The sequence below is a fragment of the Lonchura striata genome, chromosome 14 (assembly GCF_050655825.1).
Source record: "Lonchura striata isolate lonStrDom1 chromosome 14, ASM5065582v1, whole genome shotgun sequence".
In the NCBI taxonomy this organism is placed as follows: domain Eukaryota; kingdom Metazoa; phylum Chordata; class Aves; order Passeriformes; family Estrildidae; genus Lonchura; species Lonchura striata.
This window is the reverse complement of record NC_140716.1, coordinates 13,001,310-13,023,092: the sequence shown is the minus strand read 5'-3', so window position 1 is coordinate 13,023,092 and position 21,783 is coordinate 13,001,310. Positions and strand designations below refer to the sequence as shown.

At 41.3% G+C, this 21,783-nt stretch overlaps 1 protein-coding gene across 26 annotated transcripts in view; it reads left to right on the top strand.

The window, feature by feature from the left end:
- Window positions 1–21,783, top strand: part of RBFOX1 (RNA binding fox-1 homolog 1) — a 1,274,894-nt gene that overhangs the window by 608,701 nt on the left and 644,410 nt on the right. For all 26 annotated transcript variants that reach the window (XM_085591760.1, XM_085591759.1, XM_031506147.3 and 23 more), the window contains one exon: window positions 5,857–5,919. In XM_085591760.1, coding sequence (XP_085447886.1) covers window positions 5,857–5,919 — 63 coding nt within the window. The remainder of the gene's footprint in view (window positions 1–5,856; window positions 5,920–21,783) is intronic.

The window sequence follows — 21,783 nt, the reverse complement described above, 5'->3', positions numbered from 1 at the left end:
GGTGTGATTTATTTCTTGACCTGTGATTGATGAGAGAACCACTAGTTTAAAAATGCAGAATGCAATGCCTCTGTTCTGGAAGTATCATGTCCCTGCTTTTTAGTGTTTATCAGGGCTAGCAGCTCACCACTGGAATTGGTAGGAGAACTTCTCTAGTGGCAGATGAGGACAGTCAAGCCTTTTTCAAATGATTCTGTAATTTCTGCAGCTCGTTTGAGCACGTTGTTGCCTGGAATGAGTGATGAGTGATCTCAGTTGGGCAGGCACAGCTGTGTGTTACCATGGCTGACAAGGGAGCAGCATTGCTGGTTTGGTGGAATTTTCTACCTGCTCTACTGTAGAAAAGTGGGGAGAAGCAAACAGACAAAAAACCACGAGAAGAAAAGCTCTGTGACTCATAAGAGTCATGATGGCAATAGGAATGGGGAGGCTCCTCATGCTCTGGGCTTTGCCCCTTCCCTGCATTGGCAGAGGAGCTGACACTCCCTAAGCTGAGGTTCTGCCTCTGAGCTGTCTCTGCAGCCAAAATTCTGAAAGGTCTTTTTATAAGAGACCCACATTCCTTTCAACTTCAAGATATGTTTGCTGCCATACTTAATCCTACATGTTTTATGGTGAATAAAATAAACATCCACATGGCCTCAGTCACAGGAGTAACCCTTTTTAACTCAGTGGCTTACCTTCTTTTTTAAAAAGAAAGTATTTATTTCAACCTTATGGCAGTTTCAGTCACAGGTAGGGGGATATACATGGTAAATGATGGTTTGATCTCAGTAAGATATGGAAATAGAAACAAGGATAGCCTGAGGTTATCACAGTCTAGTTCTGTGCTGCAGCACATGCAGCTCTGCTGCCCTTTAGGGCTCAGAGGGACACGAAGGATTTCTTACACAGCTTGTACAATATTTTAAAAGTAATATTTTAACAGATCTGTGCCATGTTTTCCTCTGTGCCACCGTACAGTTGTGAAGGCAATAGTGGTCACAACCTCCACTGCACAGACCCTTCAGTTGATGTGTTGAAGTTCTCTGTTACCAGTCTTTTGTTGCACAGAATATGCACTGAGGGGCAGAGCCCTACGAAAGGAAGCACCTGGAGTTCTGTGCCTAAGGTTCAGGACAGAGCTGAGATTGATTCTGTTCTCACCTTTCCAGTGTCTGCCCTCATGTAGAGATATAAACAATACAGAATAGAGCATCAACCGGCAAACAGTGCAGAGCACTAACATTTGCATTTAATATTTCAAATCAGTTCTTCTGCCAAGAGAAGCTATTCAATTTTAAGTGCTATTTGGACAAATCCCTGCTCACATTCACTAAATCTCACTGTTTATCCTCCTATCACAAAGAAAACTTCCATGATTCCTTTGTACAAAAATATGCTCTCTGCATCCCTTGGATTCCTAATGTGCTGTGTACCATTTTCATTTTGTCTAATTCTTAGACAAAAGAATTGCTTAATTTTGAGAGATCAGAGACTGAGACTTCATAAAAAAGTATTTTCAGAAGACTTTACAGTATTCATTTTATAGTGTATATTCGTTTCTAGCAATAACTGCAGCTGTCTTCTTAATAGTCTTCATGCTCTTACCCTTTGCAGTGCCCAATGGATCCCACATGTGAATTCTTGCTTGTGATGTTTCACCTCCAAAACTTCCTTCCTGACATTATATCAGGTGTTTTTTCTCCTCCTGGAGTTTCTTCTGTGCCCTCTTAACAGGGCCTGTGCTTGGTGCTTTGTCCTGCCAGGTTCTCTGCCCCGGGGCACCTTGATCCCATCCTGCTCGTGTCACACAGACATGGGGACATGAGGACACCTTTCCATGGCTGCTGAGAGGAAGAGGGAACCTGTGAGGGTCTGAACAAGCATCCAGCACATCCCTGGTGGCTGTGGCTGCACTGAGAGCTGGGTGTGAGCCCCTGGGTGCAGGTGAGCAGGGCCTGGGGCAGCTCCCAGGAGCTCGGGGCTGCCCCAGGGAGCCCAGCTGGGTCTGGAGAGCAGAGCCAGCTCCTCACACAGGAGCTCCACGTGATGCCTCAGGTTTTGGCTTCTATTTTTCAGCTTCTGTGTTGCTTTAGTGTGTGGGTCTGGGATTCATATTATGGGATGGTGAGCTCTCTGCACAGAGCAGGGACACAAAACAATTCCTGCTCCAGCTGGGCACCAAGGACAAATGATCCAAATCTCAGCCCAAGAGCACAAACAACGTGGGCTGGAGAGAGAAAAACAAACAGGATGGGACTGCCTGGGCTGAAGCTGGAATGGGACAATGAACTCCAAGGTGCCAATGGAGCAGAACTTGTAAAAGTGAGACATCCCGTGACCAGCCGTGCATCTTGGGACCATTTTGGTGCACCTGGGGTGCAGCCCTGGCTGGGCTCTTGTGCTGCCCAAGGTGGATCCACTGAGGAGATCCTTTTAATAAATCCCTTTAGCTCTGCCCAGCCTCTGTTCTGGGTCAGCCTTCACAGGGCATCCCACTGGCAGCCCCAGGACCCAGCAGGGTTCTCCAGGAGCTGCAGCCCATTGGGATGGAGGCAAGGGGACCCTTGGGGCCCAGAGTCCCCACAGGAGCCCAAAGGCTGGAGAGAAGGGGCAGTGTAGTCACAGGGCATGTCTGAGGGTCACCCAGGCTGGAGATGGAAACACCAAGGCACAGTTGAGGCCAGGGCCCGGAGCCTGAGAAATAATAATTTTTTTCCATTGTAATAAGAAATGCTGTTCTGTAAAATATTCATTATAGTGATTGAATTTTAAAAAAATACAAAGACATACTAAGGTGATGCTTAAGATTCAGCAGTAAATTTAATGGTAATAAAGTGCAGCTAGAAATGCTCAGTAAATGGTTTCAGTCCCCTCTTCTAAGGCTAATCAATGCAGTGAGCTGCTCTGTGTTGAGTATCCTGGCATAAATATCAAATGTGGTTTATCATATTCCAGTTGCATTTAGTTTTTTCTTCTTTTCCCTTTTTTCAACCTGATGTTCTGAGGATTTCCTTTTAGTGCCTACAAACATCTCCTTTTGACAGACAGTGCAAATTAAAAGATATGGCTGGGCAAAGGAAACTGGAACCCAAATATGCCCCCTGGGTTTTCATTTACAGTTAGAAGGTACAGACACAATTACTGCTGACAGAAATGCAGAAGCCAGTGGCAGAGTGCATGTGGCAGTAGAGTCATGCCAGGCAGTAATTGGGAAGATTATTTTTAATCAGAGCATATCCTACAGCCCAAACATTAGAAATCTCTTGTAAGGCTGACAGGAAATTAAACTGAGACCAAACAAAAAAGCCTCAAAATAGAAGTAATATGGTTAGAAGTCTAATGATGGCAGAACTCACTGCTTGTTGTATTTGGTTCTTATCTAAAGGGAATGGCTTTTAACTTGCAGCAGGAGATATCATTGTTTAATTGCATTTTTAGAACAAAATTAAAAAATATCAGATTAGATCAATTTAGACGTAGGCTTTTGATAAAGGTCTGAAGCAGTAGATGTTAAGTTAGAGTTAGTAATTGTATATATGTATTAGTAGTGATTTTTATTATTGCTTTAGGTTGTTTTTTTTTTTCTTTAATATAATGCTTAACGAAGCCACTTCTAATGGAAAATAATAACATGTCTGGGATATTCTTGGAATGCTTGGCTCTGTGATATTTGCTGGATGGCCTGGGGCTCTGTGTCTCAGTGACCCTGCAGAACAACCTCAGCTTGTTGGGGCTGCCTGAGCTGCTGCCCCAGGGAGAAGCCCCTGGGGTATCTTCGTACTGACACTTTCACCTGGAAACACTTTTTCATTTTTAAGTGAATCTTAATAGATCATTATCTCTGCCAAACTTCTCCCTACACACTCCAGCTGCCTCTCCAGTTTCCCTTGTCTCTGAGCAGAGCAGGAGCTGTGGCCAGGTTCTGCTGCTCTTTGTGTGCCTGTCATGTGCAAATGTTGTAATACCAGCTGCAAGCAAAACTTGGCTGATTGGGAATTTATTTCTCAGTCATAGGAGTGCAAAACTTGCCTGTTTCGTGTTTTGCCACAGTTTATGGCAGTTGTGGAACTGCAAATTTAGCACTGGAAATGTGCATGTGGTGTTTCTCCACAGGATTGTTTGTAGCCGTGTGGGCAGTTCTCAATGGCATTTCGTGTCGGTGTGAAGGAAAAGGTGAAAAGCCCAAGTCCAGAGCCAACCAGGTTATCCTGAGACCTGCAAATAGGATTTTATCACCATTACAGTAGGGCTTTTTCACACAAAACTACTGGCAGTTTCCAGCTTCTTCCAGTATTTCCTCCTGCTGAAAGTTGCTTCATAAACTCATGTGAATATGCCTGAAATCTTGCTCATTGTTTAGCTATTTCCAGAATAGTTCAATAACAAATTCAGTGTACTTGATAAGGTAGATAATTTTGGCTCAGAGGTCTGTACAAGCCCTGGAAATTGTGACCTGCAGTGGGGTGGTGATGGAATGTCACCAGGGCTGTGGGATTTGTGACCTGCACATTGAGTGGTGATGGAATGTCACCAGTGCTGGTGGTGCCCAGGGGGCTGCAGTGCCCCAACAGGGCTGGGTATTCCCTTGGGTGGGCAGAAATCTGTACAAAGTGTTCCCAGCAACACAGAGATGAACAGAAACTTGTGTGCTCAGCTCAGAATTGGTTGTTGGGAGGGTTTGGGCAGTCAGGCAGCTGCCATTGTTACTGACAGCATCAGTGTGAAGTTGGCTCTCAGCTCTAAGAGATGCTCCCCTAGTGATGGTCCCAGCTCCAAGGAGACAGAAATTCAAGTGTTTGCTGTTCCTGCTTGTCACCTTTCCAAACTCTGAAGTTCTTTTATCAGTGTGTGATCATTGCAATGCTGCCTGAGCATGTGCCTTTCTGCTACAGGTGGTTCTTGTTCCCATTTTTCCTCAGTTGCATTAGAAAAAAACTCCACTGATTTTTTTTATTTAGTTACTTATTTTTTTTGTTTAATATGAAGCCACATATAAGGGGCAGGATGTTTTGTGAAAAAATACCCAATATGTTTACTGTTAGGAATTTTACTGAAGTGGATAAAAAGTATATTAATTTACTCACAGAATGATTTGTTTATACTCTGACCTAGGTGTGTATTATCTTTGGAGACTCAGAATATGAGCAACAATTCTATTTTCAGGAGTATTTGTATCAAAGAGTACATATTGCCATTTTCATGTGGAAATGAAAAATGTATGTAGGGAGAATCTGTTAGGTAAAACATGGCTGAGCTTACTGTACCTACTAAAATTCAGTGAATGATTCAGTAAAATCTTACATGCCACAGCTGCTCATTAATAAGAAAGAATGGCATGGAATAGTGTGTTACCCTATTGGAATTTCCAAATAGGTGCTTGTAAAATATATTCTTAATGCCCTCCTTTTGTTTATGAATTTTGTGGTAAGTTTTCTTTTGCAAGAAATGCTACAAATTTTCAATTGAAAGATACACAAAAAGCAAATTACAGTGGTGTGTTCCTATTGAAAGAGAAACCTGTGCTGGGAAAAATTTACAGCTATTGCTTAATAATGTCTATTTAGTAGGCAAATTTGCAATGGAAACATAGATTTTTGGTTTCAAATGCACTGCACACTGTCTGAACACATTTACTGTCCATGCAATGTTTAATAAATAATAAAATCACACTTGTGAATTGATAACCAGATTTTGCTGTTTGGCTTTGTGCTACAATAAAAACACACTTCTGACCCAACAGTGTGTGCAGTGGCAGCCCAAGCAGTGCATTAGCAATTGTAGTTTTTGTTGGATCTTCCTGTGAGGGCAGAGCCCAGGCAGGAGCTGCCCTGATCCCTCATTCCCAGTAAGATTGTGTTTTTCTCTCCCCAGGAAACTCCCCAGAAGCCCCATGCGAGTGGTGCCTATTGTTTCCATGAGCGGAGCCTCCTCTCAGTAAGTCCCTGGTTTTTGTCTTGCCTGTTGATTTTCCCACATCTCTCCTGAGCTCCCACAATTCATGCAGAACTCCTTGGGACTCTCCAGCTTGCTGCAGCACCAGGCTCACAGAGCAAAGGCTCTGAGGGCTTTTAGTCAGCAGTGACATCCTTAGGAAATAATCTTGCCTGGTTCTGGCTCTAGGTTAAAGTTATTTTCTCTTGTGTTTGCCTTGTGCATGTTTGGGTTGTGCCACTGTTGTGTTTGTGTCACCTTTGGCTGATTACTTTGTGTACAGGTTACTCACAGACACTTTTTGCCCTCAGAACAACTATGGATAATTATTTCATCATGCTTGCCTTTAGAAAATGGTCTCTCTAAAGTCAGAATAGGGACTATCATGAATTAAGCTCCAATATTTATAGGACATGTGAAAAAAATATTTGTGGTGATTAATTTTTTGCCTTTTCTCTTTTTTGCCTTTTCTCTTTTTTATATTTCTCTTTCAAATCCAAAACACTTGTTGCTCATTCATACTTGGAGTTTATTCTTTAGTGAAATTTTTCTTTGTAGCACATACATAAACCCAATAATGATTAAACACTTTTTATTCAGGGTATAGTTTTCTATACTTATGCTAAACACATAAGTATCAGAGAAAACTGTAATTCGTGGTAGATGTGTATTTTCTACTTCTTAATAATAATCATCTGCTTAAAATAAACTCCAGTTCACAGATATTTTGTATTAGGTAATAAGCATGGCTTGTTCTCTATTAGGCGGAATATATTTTTGCTTTATAAACATTTATAATTACACTCTTCTTTGTTCTGTGTTGCACATGGGTATTGAAATATACTGTGTTCACTTTTTTGTTCCTGTATTAATGTGAGGAGCTGAGTTCTGCCCCAACACCCAAAGTTTCATGTCACCGAAAAAATTAGACACACAGTCCTTGCTAGAAAAAAAGAAGAGTTTTGCATTTATTCTCCTACACTGAACACAATCTTCCTCCTAATGTCTTTGAAATAAGATTTCATTATTTCAAAAAGACTGCATGGCTTACTGGATAAAAAAAAAGCCTGTTCATCTTGAGGATAGATTTAAATCAATTCTGTAGTGCTCAGCATGCTTGTTGCTTTCAGCTTTTCCTCTGTCACGAACAGTGTTTTCTAGCACAGAATAACCTTACAGCCCTTAGCAGAATTTGATGCAATTGACAGCTTTTGTTAGAAAAATTCTGGTAAAAATTGCACGAAGGAGGTTAGGGTTTCCAACCCAGGGGAGACAGCGGTCCCTGAGATAATCAGAGCATGTTTTGAGGAAGCTAACATTAATTTGGCTGTGAACACAGTGCCTCAGTAGCTATAAATTTAGTTTCCAGGAAAAGATATTCATTTTCCCTCAGCCAGCTAAGGCAGAGGTTTGGGCACCTACAAGAAGAAAGAAGAAGAAAATGCTCGTTTGGAGCCTGAGGAAGGTTTAACGCTCCCGAACCTCCACGTGCATCATTTGTTGATTATTTTCCTGGTGCCCATGGCCCAGCAGCAGGACCATCCATCAGCTGAGGGTCCCTGTGTCAGCAGGCTCAGCCCCAGCCCCGAGTGTTGCCTGGAAACAGCTCTGGATGGGAGCTGGCTCCTGGCAGCTCCATCTGGCTGGGCAGGATGCCCTCCTCACCCCTGGGACATGGGGCACAGCTACCACACTGCTGAAATGCTCTGTCCCCTTCCCTGCTTGCAAAAAAGCATTTCAAACCAGAAATTCCAGTCCAGCACACAGGTGTTAAGGTGTTGGAATTGTATGTGTTGAAGTGAATATCTACTCCTTCTCAAAATCTCTTGTAATAATTGGATTTTGTTTTCAGTGTCCTTGGGTTGAATTTTAGTTCAGTTCCTAGCTATAGTTGCTTTGCAGTGTTTTTCCTATTTCATTTTTGATAGAGAAATATGTTGAGGTAAGTCTAATTTTAACAGCCTAGCTATGGAGGATTTTAAAATTCAGTTTCACAGCCTATGGATTTGGGTGTTTGACCTTCTATTAATGGTGCAGCAATACCTCCAGTACTCCAGCAAAGCTGCAGTGCATTGAGCAAACCAGTAAACAAAACAATAGAAGAGAGCTCCAGAAAACCACTGAAAATAAACACGACAAGCAGAGGAGATAGAATTGTTCCAAATATACAGTGGGAAATCAAGGCACAGCTAGTGACTGGCAGGGAAGCTGTAGCAGAAATGGATGTAAAACCCAGATAAAGCAGAGTTTTCACTCATTCCCTGGCATGGAGAGGTTTCCCCATTGCCTGGAGACCAAGAGGTGGGGATGCTGCAGAGGGCAGTGCTAGGAGCAGCACCCTGCTCTGGCTGTGCTGTCCCTGCCCAAACTGGGGCACAGGAGCTGGGATTGTCTCAGTGCTGGCAGGGAAGGGCAGCTTGCTGCGGGGCTCTCAGCTCACAGGGCTGCACTCTTGGGCTGTGTTGCATTTCTCTGAGCTTGTTCTGAAAGATGAATGGCTGTGCTTTGCCCTCCCCTACACGCCTCCCGTGCCCGAAACTGCAATCCTTTGGCAAATAAGACATTTCCCTTTGGTGTTGCACCAAAGGTATTGCACTTTCTTCTTTGAAAAAAGAAAGAAAATCAGAAGTGTTTCAGTGTTTGGCAGAAAGTTTCTACAATTCTTGCCCATCCTATTGTTTTTCTCTAACTCTTCAGGTTGTGCATACAGCAACAGCTGTTCTATAATTTGATAAACATACTGTAATTAAGTGATCTTGTTTATTAGTAACACCTTTCCCTGACTAGGAGATTTTAAAGTAACAGAGAAAGGATGAGCCAGGGATGCTGCTTCATGTTAATTTGACAACTTCATCCTTTGGAAGGTCTGCCATGATTTTCCATGTTTTAAATCCTGCTGGAGGTAAAGATATTTAAGCTAAAAGGTTTTTTCTCTCCAATCTTACCTTGGAGAGGAGTCTGGCAGTGATGCAGAGGCACCTGCAGGAAGGGCTTATAGAGCCAGTGGAAGAAAGGCATTTAAACCCCTTTTGTCTAATTTTAGAGTGAGCTGTGTTTTTCTTGGAATTGTAAGCATGCAGAACAAAATAAGGAAGAAATAGCTGTAATCGCATGGAAAATATTATAGAGCATTATGAGTCCTTTTTTTCCCCTCATTAAACACATCTTGAAAAATTGTTAAAACAATAAATCTATTTTCCAAAATATCATAGCATGCCATGGAGGAGTCTGAGGAATTTAGTGTGATCTAGGGATTTCTACCTGAGAGGCATGAATAAAAATTGTGAAAGAGACCTATTATAAAATACCACTTTCTCTTAGAAAGAAACCAATATTATGACTTCATTCTAATAAATATAGAAGAAAAAAAATTATTATATTCTTTTTATTCATCTCTCTCTATTCTGATGCAGTCTGAATGAGAGTATTAGTCTAGAGAGTTGAATATTTTTAAAATTGCAGCACTTTGAATTACTGATATGTGCAAATTACAATAAAAAAGGGATGAAGAATGGTAGTTAGACAACGTAAATGATGCAGTAAGTTCTGCTCCATTACTTTATCTCAGCTAGGATGGGGAACTGTTTAGTTGTTAGGATCTGCTCCACTGTCATATTATTCATTGTTGTTTTGCAATAACTTCAAATATCTTCAACAGTTATTGTAGGAATTCATTAAGGACCAGGAGCAGCGAGGCATTTACCTGCTCCTAATGATGAGCAGCAGAATATTCTCATGGATATTTTTGCTTCAGAAAAAGCTCAACTAGGGGAGCTGAGCCTGACCTGTGTTGGATTTTTTTTTTTTTTTTTTTTTTCCTAGGTCTGCTGCTAGGTAATTCAGTATTAGGTGGCTGATTTGAAATATTGCTTTTCCATTACTTAGAGATGTTTCACTAGATCTGTGCTTTCCTGTTTAGGGAGCTAAATATACTTTTGTTTAATTTGATGGGCTTGGGGTTTTTTAAGCCTGCATGTTCCAAGGTTTCATTTACCACAGTGGCAGAAAATGTTGTGGATTTTTTTCTTGCTGTCACTAATGTGAAGTTTGCATGAGTAAAATCACCATTTGTTTGGACAAAGGAGCAGTTGTGTGGGAGCAGGTTTATAGGAGTCCCTGTTAAACCACTGCTGTAATTTGTAATTTCCTGAATGGTAAAAGGGCTACAGACCAGATTATCAGTGGTCTGCTTGTGATCTACTGGTGGTTCTGCTGCTCAGTTCACTGAAACCATGATCTTCCTACAGAAATAAAGGAAGACACTGTCCTTGTTTAGATTGTGCTTTATCACTGCTGCAGATGATTTCTGTATTTATTTGGGCAGCTAAAGTTACTCTCTCAAAGCAGATTCAGGAGCATAAGGCTCACTGAAATCAAAGAGGACATTTGAAAACAGAGGCAGACTCCTAACACGAGGGTTTTCTTGCAATATCACTGTAGATTAATGCCAATTATAACTCTGTAACTAAAATTAGCATTGTAAGTTTCCCTTGGCTGTAAACAAATGTACATGTAAAGAAATATTGTAACAATTTCCTAATTTCTCCTTCTTCTCTTTTAAGAATTCGGTCCCTGTTTCTTTCTGATGGATCCTTCTGTGAACTTTCTGAATTCTCCATATTTCCAAGTGGTGTTTTGAGTTAACCAAGTAAAAGCCTTAAGGGTTAAATGCAGCCTGGCCTGTGCCTGTGAATTTGCTGTACGTAGCAGCCTGGTTTCTGACACCACTGAGATACTCCCTGCATAAACATCACAGTGCAGACATTTTCCTACTCAGACTTTATGAAAATTTCCACATGCTTGTAAACACCCAAAATACTTTCACTGGCAATTGTTTGCACTCTGGATATTCTCCAGATTGCAGCATTAAGGGGGTTTTGATCAAGTTCATTTCCACAGCTCCGTGGCATTTAAGAGATATCAAGTTCCAATATTCCTGTGAGATTAGGATGTGCTATTATCTCTTTATTACAGAAGGAGAAGCCAGAAAATTGAGCAGCCTGAGTGATGTGCCAGGAGAAGGACTGTAGCAGAGCTAGGATTTGAATTCATGTTTCTGAAATCCCCAATCATTGCCTACATTCTTGGGCCATCTTTCCTCTGCTCTGCCTCTAATCCAGTAACTTTTATTGTTAATGATTTTTTCATTGAACAGTGAAAGAAACCTTATAATTTCATGCTTCTTCCTGTCTCATAAAATCTGAAAATTTTCCTTAAGAAAATCCTGCAGTTATTAAATGTGTATGGAAAGTGTGTGATATGCAAAGTCCTATCAGCACAGGGCAAAGCTAATTGAAATATGCCATTCCTGGTGATGATCTGGGTCATGTCAAGGGTGTCCCCATCCTTAAATGAAGATATACACTTGATCCCCTTTTCTTTAAAGAGCTTAAAGACTTCTGAAACTTTTTCTGGGTATGCAGGGTGGAGGTACAGCCACGGCAGGCACTTGGGCATTCAGTGCAGCTGATTTTAAGCCTGGCCTGGCTGCTCTGAGTTTTGGGGCATGCTGCTGGAGGAAACACTGCCACGGTGGGTGCTGCTCCACCCTGCCTGCACTGCAGCCTCAGCCTGGCTGGGGCAGGGAGAGCCCTGAGCCTCAGCATGGCACGCGGGACCCAGGGAGGGCCTGGGGGTCAGTGAGATCCCTCATGGTCGGAGTGAGGTCCCTAATGGTCGGAGTGAGGTCCCTGAAGGTCGGAGTGAGGTCCTGAGGGTCAAAGTGAGGTCCCTGAAGGTCGGAGTGAGGTCCCTAATGATCAGAATGAGGTCTGTGAGGGTCAGTGTTGTCTCTGAGGGCCAGAGTGAGGTCCCTGAAGGTCAGTGAGGTCCCTGAGGGTCAGAGTGAGGTCTCTGAGGGTCAGAGTGATGTCCCTGAGGGTCAGTGTTGTCCCTGAGGGTCAGAGTGAGGTTCCTGAGGGTCAGAGTGAGGTCTCTGAGGGTCAGAGTGACGTCCCTGAGGGTCAGTGAGGTTCCTGAGGGTCAGAGTGAGGTTCCTGATGGTCAAAGTGATCCCTGAGGGTCCGAGTGAGGTTTCTGAGGGTCCAAGTAAGATCCCTGAGGGCCCAAGTGAGGTCCTTGATGATCAGAGTGAGGTCCCTGAAGGTCAGAGTGAGGTTCATGAGGGTCAGAGTGAGGTCCCTGAGGGTCAGAGTGAAGTCCCTGAGGGTCAGAGTGAGGTCTAGAGGATCAGAGTGAGGTTCCTGAAGGTCAGTGAGATCCCTCACGGTCTGAGGTCCCTAATGATCAGAGTGAGGTCCTGAGGGTCGGAGTGGTCCCTGAGGGCCCGAGTGAGGTCCCTCACTGCTGTGGTCACTGGGGAATCACTGTTCCTGCACACAGAGCCCATCTAATGCCCCTATAAATGGCTTTCCATCCTGATCTGAGGTCCTGCTGAGCATCCCTGGGCACAGCCTGGTCCTGTTCCAGTGGGGGAGCATCTCTGCTGCTCATGGAAATGAACAGGAGAATTGGATTGCAAGAATTTCAAAGGTGGGGAAAATTAAATTTCCTTTTTGTCCCGCCATTACATTTCAGGTTAATTACTGAGCTCACAAGTCTGTGTTGTAGTGTAATTCCTGTGTAGCACAGGCACAACAAATAAACAACACCCCTTGTGGGAATTTTCACTGCTCCTGCAGGTGTGTTAGAAATCATATAACTGATGGGTCTTTAAATTTTGAATATGGAGTGGTCATTGGAAAATGCATCTCCAGGGAGGAAGGAGAGCTCTGGGGAATAAGAAAGATCTGTTGATGTAAAATGAAAAGTTTATGCTCATACTACATTGTTTGAGAAATTTAAATAGGTGAAACAACATGAGTTTGGCAAAGTAGATTTGTATCTGGCAGCATTTGCTTTTCCTTCAGAACCGTTTAATATCAGAAAATGAGATGTACCTCCCAGAACTGCTTCTGGCTGTGGCTCTTCCTTGGAGCTCACTGCACTGTGGAGCATTCTAGAGCTTACCACTGGGGTTCAGCAGTGTGGGATTTCTCACCAAGTAGTTAGCCCTTTATCTTTTACACGTTTTAATGTCTTTTACATGTTGAAATATGTTTGTATCTGTTAATGCATTAACGAGAGCAGTTTATCTGTGACCTACCAAAAGCACACTAACCAGGGCAGATTTGGGCAGATAGGTCAAGGAGCAGAGTCCTTGTCTATGTGTGGAGCTCCAGCTCACTGGTTGAGGAGGGAGAGTGAGAAAAAAGAAGAGAAACAAAATAATGAAGATAACCCTGATGGCTGCTCAGCCATAGCCTGACCACAGCAATAGCACCCTTATCAGCACTGCTTTAGTCACAAATCCAAAATAAAGCCCCACGTGGGCTTCTGTGATGAAAATCAACCCTACCCCTGCCACACCTAAAATACTCCTGGTTTTCTTCACTGTGAAGTTTCTGCTCTCCTCATCTGCACCCCAGAGGAGCTGTGTTGTGAGCACACCTAGAAAGGAGAAGAGAAGCAGTGGCAGGGTGGTTTTGTTTGTTTGAGAGTTTGTTGTTGTGGTGGTTTTTTCCCTTATCTTGAAGGATAGTTTACACAGCTAAATGACACAGTTATAAAATATATATATATATTGGGCCTACACTGAGAAAAAAATTGATCTGAAATCCTTCACAAATTATGTTTTTATCAAGACCAAGATGTTGTGTGCTATTGATTTTCAGATCCGCACAGCCTACAAGTAATAGAAATTGCAGAGACAAAATAATTTAAGACTGTTTTCTGTCTTTTGTGTAAGCCAGGTTAGGACATTGAAGAACAAATCAATTTCTTTGCCACTCAGCTTCCTTGAAACCCAAAAGAAAATTTCAGCATGAGTTATGATTTCCAAATATTTGTATTTTCTGGTTGCAAGTCTGTTCCTGCAGGCAATAGGCCTTGTTTTGTCTGACACGCTTTTTTGCACCTTGGTTGCTAGTAGTACGACAAGTTGTAAAGAAAAACATAGAGGAGCACCATGGATGAAACCTAGCAGCAAAAATGTGAAATAGAATGATGTAAAAATCTCATGCAAGTAGCAAGATCTGCAGAGGATTCAATCCAAAGGAAGGGGGGCAATGCTGAAGTGGCAGATGCCCCATCTCCTGGGCTGGGCTCTCCTCCCCTGTGTGCTCTGATCACACTTTGAGGGGTTCAGTTCTGCTAAAACAGTTGAATAATCTGACAATGGGAGCTGGATGGATCAGGGCAGAATCAGCTTCATGGAGGTGTCTTTGTCACTCAGGGCAGAAATTCTGAATACATGAATTATTGGGCTTCAAATAACACTCACCTGGAGAAATAAAACAATGATGAGAGCTAATAAGACAATAAACCCACTAAAACTAATGAAAGGAGACAGTACACAAGTGATTTTATGGCAGCACAATACAAGTTCCTATGACTGACTCGGGAATGTTTATTTACGGAATGCGTTCAGGAGGATTTAGATTTAAAAGCTAAAGAACAGCACACTCTGTGTTTGATAAGTTGTGGATAAAAAAATACTTGTTTAGACTTGTTTAACTACCACAGGAAACCTGCATTTGCATAACTTGATGAATAATATTAGAGTTGGGCTTTTCTTCAGCTTTGTTGGGTACCAGAGGGAGAAAGCAGTAACATTCTGCAGAGTACTTTTAAAGCAGCTCCAAAGTTCACTTGTTGAAATGCTAAAAATATTTTGTACCAAGTGATGTGCAGTTAAATGGAATAGACTGATCCTCGGTAGGTTTAGGGGTATTTGTATCATCATCTAGTTTTCCCTGAAAGACACTTTGATGCAATAGGAGACAACTTTTTCAATGATTCATATTCTTAAAGAAAATGGCCCATATTTAAATTGACTGTGGCTCTGTCTCCAGATGTCAATTAATTATTTCTTTCAGAACACTGGTCCCAAATGCAGATCCTTGTTAACAGCTCCCTCACTACTGCTCCTTCCTGGTTTCCAAACTCTGCCTCTGTGGTTTCTTGGGAGACCTTTTTTAGTGTTCAACGTGGGTAAATTATCCCAAGCACTGCTTTGCCTGCACCCTCTGGAGATTTCATCAGTCTGTCCCAGGCACACTCCTCTTCCTCTTCTTTCTGTTCCATCCCACTTCTCCACTTTGTGGGATGCTTCTCCTGCTCCCCTCAGATCTGGGAATGAAGTCCTGCATGGATTCATGCTGCATTCTAGGGGGAGATTTTGTCCCTTCCTTTATGGGCTCTGGGTTCAGTGCTGAAGGAACAGAAAGGAGAAAAACAACATGATTCTTTCATTGCTAATAGTGCAGGACGGAAAGAATGAAAGCCCTAAAATGTATGAAAAGGCCACCTGAGAATATTCTAACCTGAAAAAAAAAAAAACAAATTCCAGATTTCCAAGGACTAATCTTCTCTGCAGCAAAGCTGGGAAGGTTCTCATACAAAAATCTGTACTTTAGGGAGGGTGTTGCAGTTCAAGCAGCTAATCCCCCCTGATTAGCTGCTTGAACTGCCACAGCAATGGAACCACTGCAGCAAGGTTGGGCTGGAAGGCAGAACCCAACTATGACACAGCTATTCAGGAAACCCCACAGAATGGAATCAAGATCTGTCTGTGGCAAATAGAGTCATTGCTGATAAAGGACATGTGGTGCAGATTGCAGATACAGGTTATGCTGGGGCAGGAGGAGAGGGATTCACTGGAAGGATGAGGAGGGCAAGGGAAATGCAGCCAGACCCAGAGGAGAGCAGCAGTGTGAAAAATGCCAATCACTTGTTTTTTGAAAATTTTAAAAGTTTAATAATAATATAAAAAATAGTAATACAATTAGAGCAATAAAGTTTAGAGTTAGGACAATTACAAGACAATAAAAACCAAAGAATTACAGAAGTCTGGATGCTCTCAGACAGACATGGAAAGCATGCCTTGTGAACAAAGGAATAACCTTAAAAGCAATAGCCTGTTGCATATTCATATATCTCATACATGGTTCATAAATTCCTTGCAAATTAAGAACTTTTCTGGTTTTTGTCAACTTCTCCTTAATCCTGTTGGCTCCACAATGACAGAGAGAAGGTGGAAGAATGTTTGTCTTTTCTGATAAGGAGGCAGTAACTCTTTATGGGCCCCCTTCGCTGACATCTCTGTGTGAAGAGTTTCTTAGATTATCTCATCTTCCTGCTTGAGCTTGTAATAAATCCTATATTGCAGAATTTCTGCTTTAACGTTATGTTGTAACCTAAAACTACATTTAACACACTACATAAGAGAATTAATACAGCATAACTTTCTAACATTACACATATAACACTAATTGTAACATTTTCAAAAAGCCAATCATAAAATATACATTTTTCACAGCAGCCTTAGACACACTTAGTCCCTTAGTGGGGACTGGAAATTAGGATCTCAGCACAGAGGGGAGAAGTGATGGGGAGATTTTAAGGGCACATCCATGAACCAGGAGGCTGAAGTGTATTGAATCCATTGGGTCTGCCAGAATTTCACTGGAATGAATAAATGGTGATTTTTACAGTGGAGGGACTTGATGAAGTCCATGGGAATCTACAGTGTTCAGTCGGTAAAAGGGACAAAATAATTTCACATATTTCTGTTGAGACAGGATTGTTCCAAGCAGGCAGAATGAAAACTGACTGGTAAAGTGCAGAAAGCTGAAGGATTAAGTGCCAGAATCAAATTCACTTGGAGAATTTCATAATAGATGGAAATCTTTCCTTGATGAGGGTGTGCATGGCTATTATTGCTCAGAAGTGTTTTTTTGGAAACATCAGATGGAGTTCTTAGCAGCATTAGTTCCATGCTTGACAGCTGTCAGAAAAAGCAAATTGAATATTTAGCAATTTTGAGAGAAGGCATCCAACACAGAAAATACAGCCCTGTTTCTGCTGGAATTGGTTTCACATGTGCTGCTGTACACAAATTTTGGATCCCCTGTGTCTCATAGAGGTGTGGTCCAGGGGAGGGTGTAAGGAATGGCAGAGGGGAGGAGGAGCTGCTGTGCAGGGGCGACAGGGAATTCATAGTACAGCCTTTCCCTTGGGAAAGGAGTGACAGATGAATGAAATGGAGAAAAGGATAGATTGGAATTATTACTGATATTGATTTGAATATTGATGTTCTAGTGATATTACTCATAAGGCAGGGATTATGAGCTCAATGACCCATGAAAAGCATGGCTCTTTTTGTGCTACTCAACAGCTTTTCCACTGGATACTTCAGATGTAAAACATAAATGCAAGTTAAGAATAATTGTCTAAATTACTGTATGGTATTTCTTACACAACAAAATGCAGGTTATCCCTCTTTGCAGATTACTGTGGGCAACACTGGTGCTTGTATTCTTTCATAAACACCTCAAGGTGATTGTTGTTGGACAGGGGATTTTAACTAACACAATCCAGTTAAACCAGCTCCTCTGATGTATGGCATTAGAAATGTATTTATGGATCTGGTGTGTGGCTCTTGGTTATGGTTTTTTTGTGTACAGAAATTGTGTATCTATAAATACACAATGGGAAATTTAAAGACAGGTATCAGCATTTATGTTATTCAGCAGCATTAAAAATGTATTTGTTGAATTATGATGAAAGAATGCTATTTAAATCTTTTAAAGTAGCAGTAGTTTTCTTGAAAGCTATTTGCTGTTGAATGGATTCCTATCACATTATTTTAGATTCCAAAATGTTTTATTGATCTGTTTAGTGAGAAAATCAGTGTCTTGGCTGTCGGGTAAACCTCATCTCAGGGTGCTGTGATGTGGGATGCAGTTTCAGTTTCGCTCAGCTTTGATACTTAGCTACCCAATCCTCTTTTTTTTTATTAATAGTAGAAGAAAATCCGTATTTTATAGTCAGCAATACCAATGATGCTGTAAGCCAGCTGCTTTCCCAGGCAGTGCTGGTGGGAAGGGAAATGCTCTCACACCAAGTGTGTTCCTTGTTGGTGGCAGTGCCCCTGGAGCAAACCTGGTACGTTTTGTAGCTCCCCTTCTGTGTTCCTGCAGCCTCTGGGGATACATTCATGACTTCAATTATAAGTCCAAGACTGGAAAAACCAGTAAAATACATTATAGTCAGACAACCTTTCCAGTTATTTGAATGTGTGGTTTTAATGATCTTATAATTTAAGTGTTTTCTCAGCCAAAGATCAAGGAGTGTCAGTTTAGTGTCTGGGGGGATGGGCTTTTCTTTTTAATCTCCAGCCTTAATCAACCTTTTGTGTCTTCTGCTGCCCAGAGTAGTTGTGACCTGGAGTGGCCTGACACTGTTTTGTGGATATAATTATATGATCAATAATAAATATCATTAATATAAGAATATGGTACAGGCCACAGTATTTATTTGCTGCTTTTTTACCAGCATTCCTAAGTTTAGCTGAACACAGAGAATAATGAATTATTTCATTAATTTTTGGAGTAAATTTGGGTGTTTACATAATGGAGAAAAACTGGAGGAAAAACCCATTTACATAAGAATTCAGGAGCAAATGAAAGAAAGCTAACTGCATCCTCATTATTCTATTTGAATGCAGCATGCCAGCCAACTCTGCCATTTGGTGGAAGGCCTTATTAATGACTCCTAAATGAGCAGACTTGGGATGGTGATATTATCTGTGATGCATTATTGAATCAACAGAAATAAACCTGCTGTCATTAGCCTAATTATTTAGATATGCTGGAAGATAATGACTATTTTAAGTGCAAATAAGCTGCAGTTAGCAAGCAACTAACCAAATAAATAAGTGAGGTGGGATAGCAAGGCAGTGACTCAGGGGAACAGGGAGGGAAAGGGGAGAAATGCAATGAATTGTTGAAGAAAAATGCTCAGGATGCCATTTCTCACTGGTCCAAGGAGGGCAAAGCACTGCTCCCCGGGATGGAGGGAGGGGGGGATTGATAGAAAGGCAGAGGTGATATTGGATGGATGAATAGATAGAAAGAAAGACAGAAGTGATATTGGATAGATGGATAGATAGATAAATGGATGTGATATTTTTATTGGATTTAAGGTTCTTTCAATTTTAACTCTCCTGCTTTGCCAGAACATCTGTCTGAAGTGAACTCTGAGCCTGTGCTAGATCAGCTCTGCCACTGGCCATGGGAGCATCTGTGAGTGCTGAAATTGCCCACAGATGGGCTGGCTGGGCTCAGCAGCACCAGCTCACTGGGGTTTGGCTGCTCTGCTGCCCTTCAGTGGAACAACCTGGGACTAGAAATTGGTGCCCAGAAGGTAAAATAACTCTTCCTGTTAAGAGTTAGGGAAAGGAAAAAAAAAAAAGAGAGAGAGAAGGAAACAAAATTAACTTCCTGAAAAATACTTGTCAACTGTAGTTGAATAACAGCTAATTTGAATGTCAAGTTTTCTCATTAATCCTTTGATTAAAATAATTTACTTTTTATAGCCAAAATACTTGCATAAATATAGAAAATATAATAATGTAAAAGTTATATTTAAAACCCTTTTTCTGAGGTTAGATGTGTTGGTAATTAAGTCTGTCTGTCAGAAGAAAATAAGGGTTAGAGGCATGTTCTCATAGTTGTTTGCAGGAATCTGTCTTTATGCATAATTTTTCCCTGATTAGCTCTTAAAATAAAGAAAAAGCAGTTGTTTTGTGTGCTGTTTTGGGTTGTTGAGATTTTTTTCTCGATATCAATGTGAAACTAGTGACAAGAGTTCTTTCTGATTGTAGGAAGCCTGTACTGTATAACAGAAGAGGAAATTTTAGAATTAAATTTTCTTTAAGTGTCTGTGACTTCACAGTTTGCTAATAAATTCCTTTTCCTATTTCATTATGGATTGTGGGGCTTTTGTTACCTGCAAGATTTTATGTAATTTCATCCTGGTTCTATTTTAAGTGATTACAGACTGGAAGATCCTCTGAGCGAGGGGTAAAGGGGAGTCCTTTGCTCTGAGTGCTCAAAAAGAGACACAAAAAAAAGCCCCAGAAGGCAAACAGAAACAAAGCTTCCTGCAGTTCAACTGAAGGTTTCTCCTTAGTGGAATAACTCTCCTGTTAATTCTCAGCTCAGAACCATCTCCTGTGAGTGTTTACCACCCATTAGAACTCATCCTCTATTATATTTAGAGCACAAGATTTATGTGGTATGAGTACATTTACTTTCCATGCTTCTTGTTGGGTTATTACCTAAGGATTTTTTTAAACTGAGTTTTCTGCTCTTTCTGAAATTCACTTAGAAAGTCCTATCAGGCATTTTCATATGCAAAGTGCTAAATGTGTTTCAAGCAGAAATGCACTGTGCTCTCCACCTTGAGCTTCTAACAGGTGCTCACAGACTGCAGTTTTTGTTTGTTTTTAATGAGGCAAAGGATCAGTTGTTGAGCCAGGACAGAATTCCTGTTGTAGTGACATCAGAGAAGGGTTAAAATGCCAATAATATCAGGACTTTCTCAGGTCTAGTGTTTAACAATACAATGGTGTTAAACATGCTGAGATAGATGTGGTGATATTTATTTCATTTCTCATTTCAGTGGCTTCATGTTGCTCATGCTTTGGCATGAAAGGTAAATTAAATGGTATTTCAGTTAAGAGAGTTGCATGTGTCTTGATACCAAAGTAGTTTCCTTTCTGGAAAAGTTTAACCTACAACAAAATTGTAATGCTCAAAATAGACAGAAGAGAAAGCACTGCACAGAGTCCTTATGAAACCATTCTGAAGCTGATTAATGTTTCATGGAGTTTATTTACAATATGTATAATAGAATTTTGCATAATTCAAAAGCATGCTATTTGATCTTGCAGCATTTATTGAACTAAGAGTTTTTATAAAATGCATAAACAAATATATCAAACCAATGGTAGAAGCACTCCAGGGTAAAGTACATCAGCTGGCTGAGAACTCTATCTAAAGTGCTACTCGAGATTCTCAATGTGCAAATGCCATGTACACAATGAGCCTCTAAAACACATTTTCATATTTAAAGTGATTCCTCTATCCTTTAGCACAAAAAACATTATTTTTGGAGTCATAATGATTGGAACCAGTAGGGCATAAATAGGCACAACATGAAGATTGATGCAGGTCCTCAGTAAATCCTGGTTCTTGGAGAGGGTTATTCTTGCAGATCTACAGTTTGAAGATTCAGTCTTTTGGGAGTCACTCACACTTCCCCTGCATGGGGGGTGGGGGATGTCATCAAACACATTCCAGAAAGAGCCTTCATCCAGACAGAGACACTGATTATCCCTGGGGTTTTCAGTGCTTTTCTGATATCATTTTCTTGTTATCATCTCGATATATTTTTCTTATCCTTGGTCCTGGTGTGTCTGGTTCTGTTAGGGACATTATTCATGTGGAGGGAGCCTGCAACAAACCCAGCTGCAAAGGCAGTGGGCTAAGCTTGCGATAACTGAAATGTGTCTTGAGACAGATTTTTCCTTTCCAGGTTTTTCCATTCTTTTTAGTTCCAGATTTTTCTTTGTTTAGTTAATGACATGTAATCATTGCAGCAGCCTGTGAAACAAGCACTGAAACATCTGCATGTTATTCACAAGCCATTGCTGCTGTGTGTAGAAGAGAAAAATACCCCTCACTGACTTCTCCCACCTCCCAGTCTGGACTGAAGACTGGCAGGACAGAAAGCAACCTTAGAAAAACTGATAATTGGTAATGGGAAGTTAGATTCAAACTTGGGTTAATTTGCCAATCTCAACTCTTTGGCTGCTGCTGCTTTTAAAAGTTTTGGAGGTCTGATTTCTGTGTGCGGTTTTGGGTGGTGTTTTTTTTGCCTGCCAAGTTTTCCCAAATGCCACAGGTTTATTTCACATCCCATCCAATCTCCTTGGCTCATCCAGTGTTTTTGTCAGGGAATATCTCTGTGATGCTGTGGGCATGAAGCAAGCAAAACCAAAAAGAAAAATGCGTTGTTTGG